Source organism: Anser anser, assembly GCF_964211835.1.
Source record: "Anser anser genome assembly, chromosome: 3".
Lineage (NCBI taxonomy): Eukaryota > Metazoa > Chordata > Aves > Anseriformes > Anatidae > Anser > Anser anser.
The window spans coordinates 87287280-87300521 of record NC_139722.1 but is presented as its reverse complement, the minus strand read 5'-3'; the positions used below and the strand labels follow the sequence as shown (position 1 = coordinate 87300521).

Sequence of the window (13242 nt, the reverse complement as noted above, 5' to 3'; positions counted from 1 at the left end):
AGGTAGCTTCAATCCAAAAAGTCCTAGGAACCACTGACTGGGGGAATATATTTGCTCAAAAAAACTAAATTATTTTATTCCATTAGCATCAGGGGGATGAAAGAAATGAAAAACTACATAATAATGGTTGATGATTTCTCTGTTATTTCTGGAAAAAGTGAAAGATATCATCTGAAATACTATGTCTGGCAAAAAAGGGACAGCTTTGTGGGACTGTGTTGTTATTGGATAGGCTGAACAACAGTGTTCAGTCTGTGGTATTTCTAGTATAAATAAATAACTGTAATAAAAACCTTTATTGGTTTGAAATTCATTGAACTTTTTGTAAATGCTGAACATTACATTAAAATTATCCTTCCTTGAGGACTTGGGTATTTCTGGCTGGTGTAAGGAATTAAAGTTTTCATCTTTTGTGAAAACTTTTTTTTTCCCTCCCCCCCCCCCCCTTTTTTTTTTCCATTTCCCTACAGGAAGTACTTTTAAAAGTTTCTCTCAGTGTCATTCCAGTCAAGTGAATCACTTCTTTTATTCACATGCTGAAGTAACAAGTGGAAGTGGAAACATCGGCCAAATGTAGAATTACTGATTATAGTTCCTCAGTTAATAAGTTGTGATTTTCACTTCAGCTTCAGTCACTTTGTCACATAACACACTTGGGTGGAAAGCAGCCTTTCTGAGAGTAAATCCATTAGAGTTAGGAAATGAATTTTTAAACGGATTCCTTAAGAAACTCAGAAACTAGCATCATTTACTTGGCTTGAAAGACTGGAAATGGAATAAAGTTGATTTTTCATGCTTTCTGTTTAACTAAAATTGAATTCAACTATATGCTCTGACTGTATTTGCCAACTTTTTGAAAATGATTTTTTTAAGAATGTTCCTCAACAGTGAAAGAAGAATAGGGACAATTCGTTTTTAAAACTCCTGTATTATTCTTCTACCTGAAACTGAAGAAAAGATGCTTTCAAGAAAGACACTTCTCTCAAATGTGTTCTAAATGAGAAATAGTAATATATTAGATGTATGGACAAAGCCTGTCTGATTAGAACTATGAAGTGTGAGAGAGAGAAACTGGGGAACAAATATAAAGGGAATTTGGAGTGAGGGCTTTGTCTGCTGATGGAACTATTACTCAAAACAAAACAATACAATGCTTATTTCAGTGATAATTTCCAAGCTTCCTGCTTCTTCCCTTTTTTAATTTATAATTTCAGAACACTTAGTAGCCAGTTTTTTCCCAAGATCTCTTCAAATATTAATTCCAGAACCTTATGATGCAGTTATTAGAAAATGTGACAAACACTACTAGTACATACAATACCTGATGTTGGATAATTGCACAATATCTGATGTTGGACAATTGCTTTCTAAACTTTTATCCACTTTAAAAGTAAAATGTTCTCTCAAGAGATTGACTGCAGATGGGAGTTGCGTGCATTTATGTACACACACACAGCGGGTTTTTTTTTTTTTTGGATTAGTTTTTTGGGGGGTAAACTTTATTTCTATGTAGTGACCACTCATTACTGTGTGGTGCAACAAATTACTGCTTTTCATTTGACAGTGAAAATAATCCTTCAGGAGATTAAATAAATACTAACAGCCTGATGGGTATGACATGGTTTCAGGCATAAGGAAAAAATAATTTAAGGGAGTGATGTGAATTCAATTGCATCTCACAGAATCTAGGAGTTAATCTTGTCTTTCAGAAAGGTGAGAACCTGGAAATAGGCATGGACACGGCACCTTTGTTGGAGCTTTGTAGCAGGACACTGGAATCCACTGCTTTTTCTGATTGACGAGCAGAAGGACAATGATCAGTAACAGTGCTATCGTGATTGGAATCGTCACCAAGGCAACAGAGCTGACTGACGCATCTTCACTGGGGTGCGGTCCACTTCCACTTCTGTACTCTCCCTGGAGATGATTCATGTCTGCAAGGCAAACGTGAGCATTTGTTAGTAATGGTAAATAGGCCACGACCATAAAGAAGAATCTAATTATAAAAGTCCCGGTCACAAATCCTGTCATTCACAGGAATTTGGACTTTTTTTCCTGAAATGTCATCTTATTTGGAACAACTGAAATTGGAATAACTGAAAGCTAGTATTTAGTATAGTGACTATATTAGCCAGGAAATAGCCATCAAAAAGAGAGAAAACTTTATGAAATCTAAAGGAGGAATAAAAAACAACTCCGACTTAGTTGCATTCACTTCATCTTATTTGATCACAACTGAATTCCCATTCATACAAAAATCAAGCTGTGTTTCTATGCTGTGGAAAACCTGGAAGTCTTACAATGAAAGTGTATATATATATATATATATATATATATTTAAGCTGATAAGACAGTGCAGACATGTATGCTCATTTGTTGAGAACATATCACAATACTTGCACCACTCAGCCTGTGAAAACAGACTACTGGCAGTCTACTAGACTCTATTTTTTCATGTAATTACAGAGCATTCACACATAGTTTTCAGTGTGCGTTTACAAGTTCTCAGCCAGCATAGATGGAAACCAGATACCAATGCCTATGAGAAATGAAAATGTTGCCATTGAAAAGTGTAACCTTTCTCCTAGCCATCAAACAGTAGTATGCTATGAGATGATCCTTGGATATAGCTAAATAAATACAAGTTTTGGTATTGCTTCAATCAGAAAGAGTTAAAAAAGACTGTAACATGGAGTGTTTTCCCCTACCCTAGAAAAACGATTTCAGTATAGTTTTAAACAAGAGATGGTTTTACATCATTAGGTAACATTATTAGCTGTGCCATTATACTTAAAGTGGTTTTTTTTTTTTTTTCTCCATTCATTTTTCTGTGGCATATATTAACTTGTGGTACATTTTCCTGTTTTTATTTTTCAATACAAGAATGTCATATGGACCAAATGAAGGTTTATCAACTCCAATGGCATGGTAACAGCCTGCTTCCTACTTTTTGTATCAAAAAAGACACTGCAGAATCACTCCTCTTTCATCGTTTTATCATATCCTTAATTTTATAGAACTCCGTCACACCAACACAGATGTCTCTTCCAAGCTGAAGATGTAATGATAATGAGATCAAATTGCATAAATACAGTTCAGTAGACTGACTCATCCTAACTCAAAACAAATTCATGTAACAGTTACTGCACTAAGGAGTATTCTGTCTTTTTCAAAGCATTACACAGATGGTACCAGAATTGAAAAAGTAACTGTGCTAAAACCTGGGGAATAAACACAGACCTGAGTTAGCCCTGTTTATCTCAGATCTTACCTCTGTGAATGTGGATGATGTCATTTTCACTTGGTGTTGGCCAGTTTGGTACTTCTAATTCAATGTCTCCTCGGTGATTTGTCTTCTCAATGGGGATGTTAGTAGGTTCAGGTACATACATCTCTGCAAAATGAGATAAATGTCTTTCACAGGCTTCATGACTTTCTAGTACTGCTCTTAATTCAAAAGATATGTTTGGCCATCTGCTTTGTCCTATGAAGCTTTTCATTTGTTTTAGAATTTTAACTACAACTATGGGATTTTGTTTTGATTTTGATTTGATGTAATATCCTTATTTTGTGTTATAATTTTTCCTCTATTACAATTCCTCTGTTACAATTTTTGTGTTTCCTCTGTTACAATTTTTCCTCATCCTGTATACAAAATACATGCCTGCTGCCATTCACATTATCCTAATGTGAATGGAATGACATAGTCCTATAGACAATTTTTGCTTTTGAAAATACCATTTCAAAACACATACTTCACCACAGCCTTGCTTCTTTTGTGGTACTAAACAGCAAAAATGCTACATCTTCCAGCTGATATGTAACTGACAATTGCTGGCTTCTTTGCTTTCCTCTTTTTTTTTTTTTTCCCTGTTATCCCCAAAGTAGGAGAATTGCAAGAGTTGCTACTGCTGAACCTCCCCAAGTGTCCTGCCAGCAGTAGTTACCAGCAGACTTAAGGGCAAAGACCTGCAGAAATATGTCAGGGCTAGCATTAAAAAGCAGTTGTAATTCCTATGTCCCCTGTGTCAACAGCTAAGAAAATTTCGTATTACATATACACCAACGTAAAATGATAAATTAGGAATGTAATATTTGAAAAGTAATGAGAGACTTAGAAGGGACAGAAATGTTAATCACTGACAGAAATTGCAGAGGTGTAAAAATATTAATTTTTCTACATCACTATTGTATTTTCATAAACTTATAAACCAACAGAGAGCAGGGTCAAACAACTAATTTTTGAGTCTGCATTTCTTAGAATAAGTAAAATTCAAACTCTACATTTGCACAATATACCTATCTGTTATTTGCTTTCCCTGAAGTCTAAATGTTTGTAATCTCCTGTACACCATTCAGTTTGGACTGATGTTCAAAAACCAATAAAAAAACCCTGACTATCTGTGCTGGAAAGCAGCAGTACAATAATCTGGGTGGTCACATCACATTACCTGGACACATGGGACAGCAGCTTCCCTCCACGTTGATGGGTTCAGCACAAGGGAGGGGTGGGCAGCTGACAGTGGAGCAGAGTGTCTGACCCTGCAGGCAGTAGCAGTGTGTGCAGCTGTCGATGTCCCAGCGTTCCTCATCTGCGTATGTTTTTCCATTGAAGTGGCAGACCACTTTCTTTGGTACTGTATCTTCTGTTGAAAGAGAACAGAGCAGTGTGATGATGTGGTGATGGCCAATTGCACACAGATCTGATCTTTTCCCCAAATACAAAAGTGAAGCAATAGCTATAAAGAAATCCCAGCTAAAATTAAAAGATGCTCTCCACATCTTTCAACAAAGATTTTTCAGAAGCAGTGTAATTTCTGCTTCTTTATGAAGTACATAATTAGCCCGAGCTGCTGCTTCTCATTTTCCTCATGCAAAAGGCTAGAAGATGGATGACTGGGATATGATGATATCAAAAGCGCAGTGAAAATTATGAGAAACTTTTTTGTTGATGTTGTTGGATTATGACTCCCAACTCCTACACTTCCTTCTGTTTTCCTAGTAAATCCTATTTAAATAACAACAACAACCACCAAACAAACAAACTGCTATGTACAGTTCTAATTACCAACGTTCAAGACAAACTCAGTCTGGAATGCTTGAAGAAAAGACTCAGCAGGATGCTGAAGAGGATGAAGCAACTCTCAGGTGACGTAACTAGAAGAGCTCAGACTATTTATTATGATAAAACAGATATCAAGGGTATTTGATTATTCTCTGTAACCACATCAATGGAAACCCCCAAGAAATTGCGCTCAGTATGTTTTCTCATGGTTCGTATTATATAAATTGGAAATTGGTGGGATCTTAATCCTAAAAAGCAAGGTTCCAGAACACCTTTTCCAATGATTGTTATAAAACTAACAACTTTTTAGATAGATTTTGACACATTGTGTAATACAGACCCAGACATGATGAAGCAAGAAGGTCTTGGAGCATTTATTTTCTACCTAAGCATTCAATACGCTTCATTTTAATGCTGCATCCTACGCAAGTTTTTCAGGTGGTCTACCGTATATCTTCTGTTTCACTGAGAAGACAATCATGAACTGCTTAGCCTAGGACATTTTTTTGATGCTATAGGATTTTATACATTATCAGAAAACCCCCAAAGACAACAACAAACCAAACTAAAAACAAACGAAAACCCCACAATACACAGCAGAACCCCCAAAAGCCAAACAGCACCTCATTTTCATGTTAGCTCCTGTCTTCTTCTGCTAGGGACAGAAATTATGATGAAGAAATATGGTGATGATCCTAAATTTTCAGATTAAGCAGATGCATGAGATAGCAGAACCAAATCACAAAATAACTTATTAAGCTGTCAGAGAACTGCTGATATAAGTTTAATATTCACACAGATTGTCTATATAAATAGGTCAGCCAGAATTACCTCCCAAATATAAATATAAAGCCTTATTAAACATTTTGGCCATCGTTACATATTTTAATTACTGACAACATAATAGACTGACATCATCCAGAATAACAAGGTTAGCAGTCAGCAGACCAGTGTCACAGATCTCGACACAGTAAATTCCAATGCAAAAATAGACCAGCAAGAAGAGTACTACTGAGAAAATACTAATGAAAGTATCCAAACATCTTAAATGTTCCAGAGGGCCTTGGTACAGGCATCCAGTGGCTTCCACGGGTTTAAGTATGTGTCTCAACCAGTGGAGACCTGTGTAGGTTAGAATGTAGGCTGGGGAGAGGGTGAGGAGCACAGCCTGAGCAGTCCTCTACTTCCTACTATGTATGCAGAACTAAAGCTGAGCGCTCCCTGTGTGACTTCTTCAAGTCAGCAGCCTGGTTGGCTGGAAAAGTCCTCTGAGTTGCTCAGGTTTTTGTGAGTTTATAAAGAATGCATGACAATTTAATACATACAGTAAGTGTTTTTTTAGAAAAATGAACAAAGATAAACTCAGAGCAGCAGTATTGCACCTATGAACCTTGAGAGGATAGTCCTTTAATTCCTAAGAAAGTATTATCTCATGCATCTCTCCTGCTTGGTGTCCACCTCTATGAGAATATAAACACAGGATTTATCCCTAACACAGGCTACAACACCAGCAAGTGCTCAAGGACAGTGGAAACGAAGGAGAAACACAGTGAGAAACCCACATACAAAAATGCAGTTCAAAAGACAGCATAGCTCTACCTGTCTTTTCTCAAATTTCCTGTAACTTCACCAGGAAATCAAACACATCTGGTAAGCACACAGTCAGTGCTGTTTTCTGCATAAGACTAATCTTCTCTTTAATCAAATGGATATCCCTTTATCCTTTCTAAAGTAGAAGGTTATCTTTCCAAATTAATCTTCCTTTGCACAAGAAAGAAAAATGTTGAACATACAGGAGGAATTTGAGGATTCAGAAAAACAACAATGCATCCAAGGCCTGCATGATTTTGAATTTAAACCTATACTAACTAGTTTGACATAAACAAGATCTGGATCCCGAAAGAAGAAGAACGAAACAGTGCTAAAGCCCAACATCAATCTGAAATTCCAAAAAATGAAGGCCTGTTACTACAGTTTGCCTACTAAATACTTGATCAGCTACTAATGAAAAGAGGAAGGAAGAATCTCTACCAAGAAGTGCTTCACAATTCTCAAGAAATGAAGAGCAGAACAGTGAGAAACAGTACTAAGGCTCATGTTCTGACTACTGGTTTCATTGCCACACACTTGTATATACTCTATACCTTTCTACATTAAAACATATTCTAGATTAAAATGAGCTTTATGGTTGCAAAGTCTATCACTGGAAGGAAAGCCTGCAGAGAAACAGTTGTCAAAGGAATTTTAAATCCTCCCCCTTTTGTATGCAAGCCATAATGAAAAAGTAGTAATAGGCTAAGATAATCCTTTCTCCTCAAAATGGCTTTATCAGGAATCCAAGCAAGGTTGCATGGGCAACTGAAAAGTTGATACTTCCCATCTTTTCGAAGCATTTTTCTGAAGGATGTCCTTGCATATGCTATAGAATTGTATCACCTATTGTTAAAGATTTTTTTTTCTGCAGCAAATTAAAGATTTTGAGAGCTGTATCAATGGTACATATCTGAAAGAACTTCACCACCTTTCTGATGAAGAATTGTATTGTTAATAGATGGCAAAGTTGGGTCACATATTCCATTAACAATACTCACAGCCCATCAATTTTAAGATATACTTTTTTACTGAATTATTATCCACTTTTCCACCCATTTTCTATTGGAAATATAGGCTATGGTAAATTCTGAAAGCATTCCAGCAATGCTACAAAAACTTAATTTCAGAAAGTTCATTATAGAATTCTTCTCTATCGGCACCTTCCATCCTTCCATTCTACAGACACTGGACTTACTGCAATAACACTTAAAAGTTAATAATCTTTTAATTAATCTTATAATTAATCTTTTATTAATGCTATTGAATAACTTGTACAATATATATGTTATCTGGCAGATATTCCTTTAAATTAAATAATTTTTGTGTAATGTTTTCATGCAGTAAGGTAAATTACCAACTAGTTTTTCAGGAGGATGTCCTCTCGTTTGTATGCAAATTACATTTTTATCTTCCTGCACTTGCACCTCAAAACTGCAAGTAATGATCCTCAAAGCTCCCTATGTAGATTTTATACTCTTCAGTTCAAAAGAAGGCACAAACTGCATTTCCCCAAAATAGGCAGAATTTAAATTCAGAAATAAATCTTCTTTCTTATTCCCAAGAAGGGAATTGCAAGTTATCAACTATTTTTATTTGCTCACCAATACAATACGGACAACACTGTCCCTTTCTCAACACAGGTCTCTCACAGGATACTGGTGGGCAAGACTCAGAGTAGCATCTAATCACACCATCCATGCAAATGCAGCTAGTGCAGACATTGGGCTTCCAGGACTCAGCTGTCAAAAAAATATCTCCTTCGTCGTTTTTGCAGTAACTGGGCATGCTCTCATTGCTTGAGGAAGAAGGTTGAAGAGGCTCATCTGTAAATATAAACAGATTAAGTTATTTAACTTACAGCAGCTAACGTCTCTGATATTTCTTCTACATAGGGTTTAATCTTCACATGCATGCCTATTCAGTCTCCACACTTCTCATGGTAAGGTCTAGAATAAAGTTGATGTAGACCTTTACTGAGTTTATTCCAAAAAAAAAACAACAACAAAAAAAAGTGAAGTTATCAATCATATCATGAACGACCTCTCAGAAAGGGACTTTAAATGTTCTAAACTGAATGGCATACATGAATTCACCTTAGAATTAGAGAGATTAAATTTTAAATTTAAAAAAATTTAAATGTCCCATGTCAGTTCAAGGCCTTGAACGATGCAAAGTCAAAAGCTGTTATGCTGCTGTCATCTTCATCTTCATATAGGAGCTGATTATAAGCTGGGGATAAACAGATGGAGCTTGATCAGGCTTCATCTTAATGAGAATGGGTCTGCTCTAATTCTCATGCACTCACATGGGGGAATATTTCTCCAGATAAGCTGTATTTTAACAGACATTATAGATCAAGAAATATGACTGTAGGTGCAGAGAACATGTAAGAAAGAAGAAAAAAAGATTCATAAGGGTTCTCAATCTAACTATGCAAGATAGGAAACTAAGCTTCTCATGTAGCCAGTGAAGAAAGATCAACTTCTCCAAACTGTATTTTGAAGTTAAACAAAATGAATGTTCACCATTAATAATAAGAAAAAAAAGAAGTCAGGAGAACTGGCTAACTTTTTCACTGAAAACACATAATCAGGAAAAAAACCCTGAGGAAGAAATGGCAAAACCTAACTTTTTAATTTAAAATTAGATGTTTAGATTTTGTTTTATATAAAGACAAATGTTTTCTCAGCAAGTTCACGTACAAATCCTGGGTTTGCACTGCTTTTCCTCTGCAATAAACTCCCTCATTTGCTATGTAAAATAGGAATTCACATTTATTTATAATTGTATCTCTTTCCTCAGGGAAAAGCAAATCCTGTTACCTTCTAGACACTGTGAGGCAGTCTACTGCTGGGCTGGAATGCTTTGATGTTAGTCAGTTGCCTTCAAGTCACTCTCAAATCACATCAGGTGAAGATAAAAACAAACACAAGTACTTTTGTGACCAAATCCCACATATCCAACCCTTACATTATTAGATTGCCCTCAGAGATGATGTCCAAACTTCAGGAACATGAGTCCCCTAACATATTAGGTAACTCTTGCACACAGTCAAATTTTACAGCTGAAATGGAGACTGCAGACTCGCACTCCAAAATTCTAAAGACACGACAACACACCTGCATACAACAACCATGTATGCACTGAAACATTTAATATTCATATCATAAATTCTAAGATCAAGAAAGGACTCTGATGAAAGCTGGTTGGTAATATATACCTGGACACTGAGGACAGCAGGAGTCCTGTGTGCGGGTGGGGTTTTGACACAGTAGAGGGGGACAGACTTCAGTCTCACACAGGACTCGTCCACTGTGGCATGTACATTGCGTGCAAGAATCGATATTCCACGTCTCTCCTTCTACAAAGTATTCGCCACCAGGAGCATGACAGATTGAAGGACTGGTGAGCTCTGGCTTCTGCACAATTATTTCATCTGGAAAAAACAGAATTGGAAGATAAGCAAAAACAACCATGACTCCAATGATTAAAAAATATACCAAACCTTTATTTATTTCTGTTATTATTGAAAATATTAGGATTAACAAAACTGGCTATTAATACATTCTTAATGAAGCTCTTTTGACTTCATGTCACTTACCCGTATCTTACAGAAAATGTTAAAAAAGAACAAGAAACAATTTGGGAATCAATCTGAATTGTTAATAGTTAATATAAATCAGAGATAACCAAGTATTCTTGACATTTCAGAAAGAAATCAAACTAGTCTATAACATAGGAATGCCAAGAAACAATTTTCATTTTCTGAAAATGTATACTGACTGGACAATTTCTAAACTGCTAAATATTGCATAACTGTAATTCCTGAAAGGATGGAAAAGTATGCAATCAGTCTGGGACTTGGGAAGATTCAACTGTGTGCCTTAAAAATCCTAAATGATTTGCGTCTGTAACGTTTGGTGCCAGATTAAAAACAAGAACAAAGAAACCCCAGCCCCTAAAAACTTAAAAGCACTTAACACTGGTAGAAGTACATCATGAAAGAGGACTGTTCCATAAAAACAAACCAAAACAAAACAAAAACCCAAACATCTGCAGTAGTAACTTCATAAAAATTGAGCCCAAGGTGAGCAAAGTGTATAGACTTTTATTTTCAGTGACTGTGTCACCAAATTAATCTTAATTCCTTTTCATGCAATTAATTACATTAAGTCTACAGCCCTAGCTAAAGACTCATCCAGCATCTAATACAGGCAGTTAGAGGCAATCTGACCTCCTTTGAGTTGAGAAAGGAACTGGAGCTATTTCCCTTGATCAGCATGAGCGTTCTCCAACCACTTGGGGTATTAAAAAAAATGGGTGTTCTCTCTTCGCCATTGAGTGTTTTAAAAATAAAAAAGAGATGTGTCCTGCACTTTGAAAGTGTTTAAGCAATTACCATCCATAAATTTCTGCCATGGACAACATCTGCACAGCCTGGTTAAGAAGTTTCTCTTCCACATAAGGTGTGGGCTTCAAAACAACAATGCAACTTTGCAATCTACTTTTCTGATAAAAGAGTCCCATATCCTTTTGAGGATTATGCTCTTCCACTTACCACAGGGTGAAAATTGGATTAGAGACTGACATTTGTTGATGCAATCTAAGAACATACATCATCTTACATCCTAAGGAGGATATACTCTTGTGTCATATTCAGAAAGAGTATTTGACTACTTATTTTGTCCCAAGGATTTCCTGTTCTTTCCAAAGAAATTGAAGCTGTTCATAATTGCTTGAATCCTGGTAGTGCTTTCTTACTGTTTTGTTATTCATATTAGCATCACGAGCCTCGTTGGTCCTACTTGTAACGTGACTTCCAATCAAGCCATAGACAATATCACTATATTACAAACAAATCTATTCAGCACATAAAATATTATAGGAATCAATCTGAAGTCAGGGGACATTACTCTTTTACTCTTTCCACACTGTAATAAAGCAAAGTTCTTTCATAGATGTTTTCCATATTATCACTTCTTATCACAATTATATTGGAATGCGACATTTATTGTACTTGGCCTTCCCACATAAAGAATAAAAATAATTTTCTCCTGCTGGTGGCATAGGAACAGTCCCTCAGAACATAGAGTCATGATATTCAATTGCTTAAGACATCTCTTTAAATGTATACTTCATTTATACTTAAACTGAATGAGTTTTAATGTATCATGAAACACCACACACACATGAAATGAAGCCAATTACAAAGAATGCAGAAGAGGTCACATTACCTGGACATGATGGGCAACACTGCCCTGGATGTATGGTGGGGTTGCCACAATTAGGAACAGGGCAGGTGATCAAGGCACACATTTCCCTTCCGTTGTGACAGTAACATTCCCTGCAGCCATCATGCCAGCTCTCCTCATTTTCATGTCGGCGCCCATCCATTGACAGGCAAGAGCCTGTTTTAACTGGAGGCATAAGAGAAGCAGTTGCTTCTGCAAGAAGACAAAGGAAAATGTTATTTCCTAAAAAGCTTAGAAAAACATATACTGCATGCCTGGATTGCATTTATTTTTAAAGCACATATAAGATCAAGTGATTAATAATTCTATCATTTACACTTAGAAATAAAGTAAACTTTAGACAATTCAAAGGTACACTGAAGGGGATGGTAAGCCATAGTAGAATGTATTTCCTTTAAAAATGTAATCACTTCTTTCTGTTGTGCCTATAACTGTTTTTAGTAGTATAAAAGTTCAGTACTGGCTAAATAATGTAAGGGGAAAAAATGAAAGGTAAAAGAAGGAAATGGTTGAAAGCATAGGGCATATTTAAAATGAACCAGAATATTTTTATATCTTACAGTGTATTATATTATCTATAATGTGAATACCTGATAGGTGGTAGAATATGAAAGTATTTAGAAGAGCTAAGAATGGTTCCATACATACTGTGAATGTAAAAAAAAAAAAATAAAAATTACAAGCAAGTTCTAATGAGATCATGCCAGATACTAGAAATGTTTCATAAAACACTACCCGCAAGAAATTATGTGTGTTAGTTACTTATAAGTGATGTTTGGAAGATGACTGCTCTGACAATTTTATCCCTCATTCCTGGGTTTTACTGCAATGAGAATGCAGCAGTTGGAATGCTGCGGTACTTGCACGCAGCAAGAACAGGCAAGCTTTCGGTCTAGGGAGGATAAAGTCTGATTTGTATCCTAAGGGGGTATTTAAGTGCTGAAAGACTCAGCCTCAGTATATTCTTTGTTAATCAGCAGAGTGAATTTAGAGCCTAACAATCCCTCACCCTCATCATTATTATGATGAAGGATTTTGGATCACTTTGTCAGTGAGCTCTTTTTCAGTGGTACATAAACACTTACATATGTAAGGTTATTTGTATTAAAGATGCTTATGCATCTTTCTGTTTAAAAAAGGATGCAATATGAAAACTAGTAGTGTTAAAGTGTATTTTTAATTAGTTTTCTTTTCTCTCTTGTTATTTATTTATTAATTAACATTTAGGTCAGCACTTTATCTGTGATGGATCTGTCAATGGCGGCCTAAGAACGGCAAGCAGATGTTATAAAGTGGGTTTGATACACATTATCAGAATATAAACCCAATAAA

General features: G+C 36.0%; 1 protein-coding gene across 2 annotated transcripts in view; it reads right to left on the bottom strand.

Annotated features, from left to right (window-relative positions):
* CRIM1 (cysteine rich transmembrane BMP regulator 1) overlaps nt 1-13242 on the bottom strand; it is a 181263-nt gene that overhangs the window by 3974 nt on the left and 164047 nt on the right. For both annotated transcript variants that reach the window (XM_083830091.1, XM_083830090.1), the window contains 6 exons: nt 11893-12102; nt 9879-10094; nt 8260-8481; nt 4452-4646; nt 3272-3394; nt 1747-1934 (listed from right to left, as the gene is read on the bottom strand). In XM_083830091.1, coding sequence (XP_083686217.1) covers nt 1747-1934; nt 3272-3394; nt 4452-4646; nt 8260-8481; nt 9879-10094; nt 11893-12102 — 1154 coding nt within the window. The remainder of the gene's footprint in view (nt 1-1746; nt 1935-3271; nt 3395-4451; nt 4647-8259; nt 8482-9878; nt 10095-11892; nt 12103-13242) is intronic.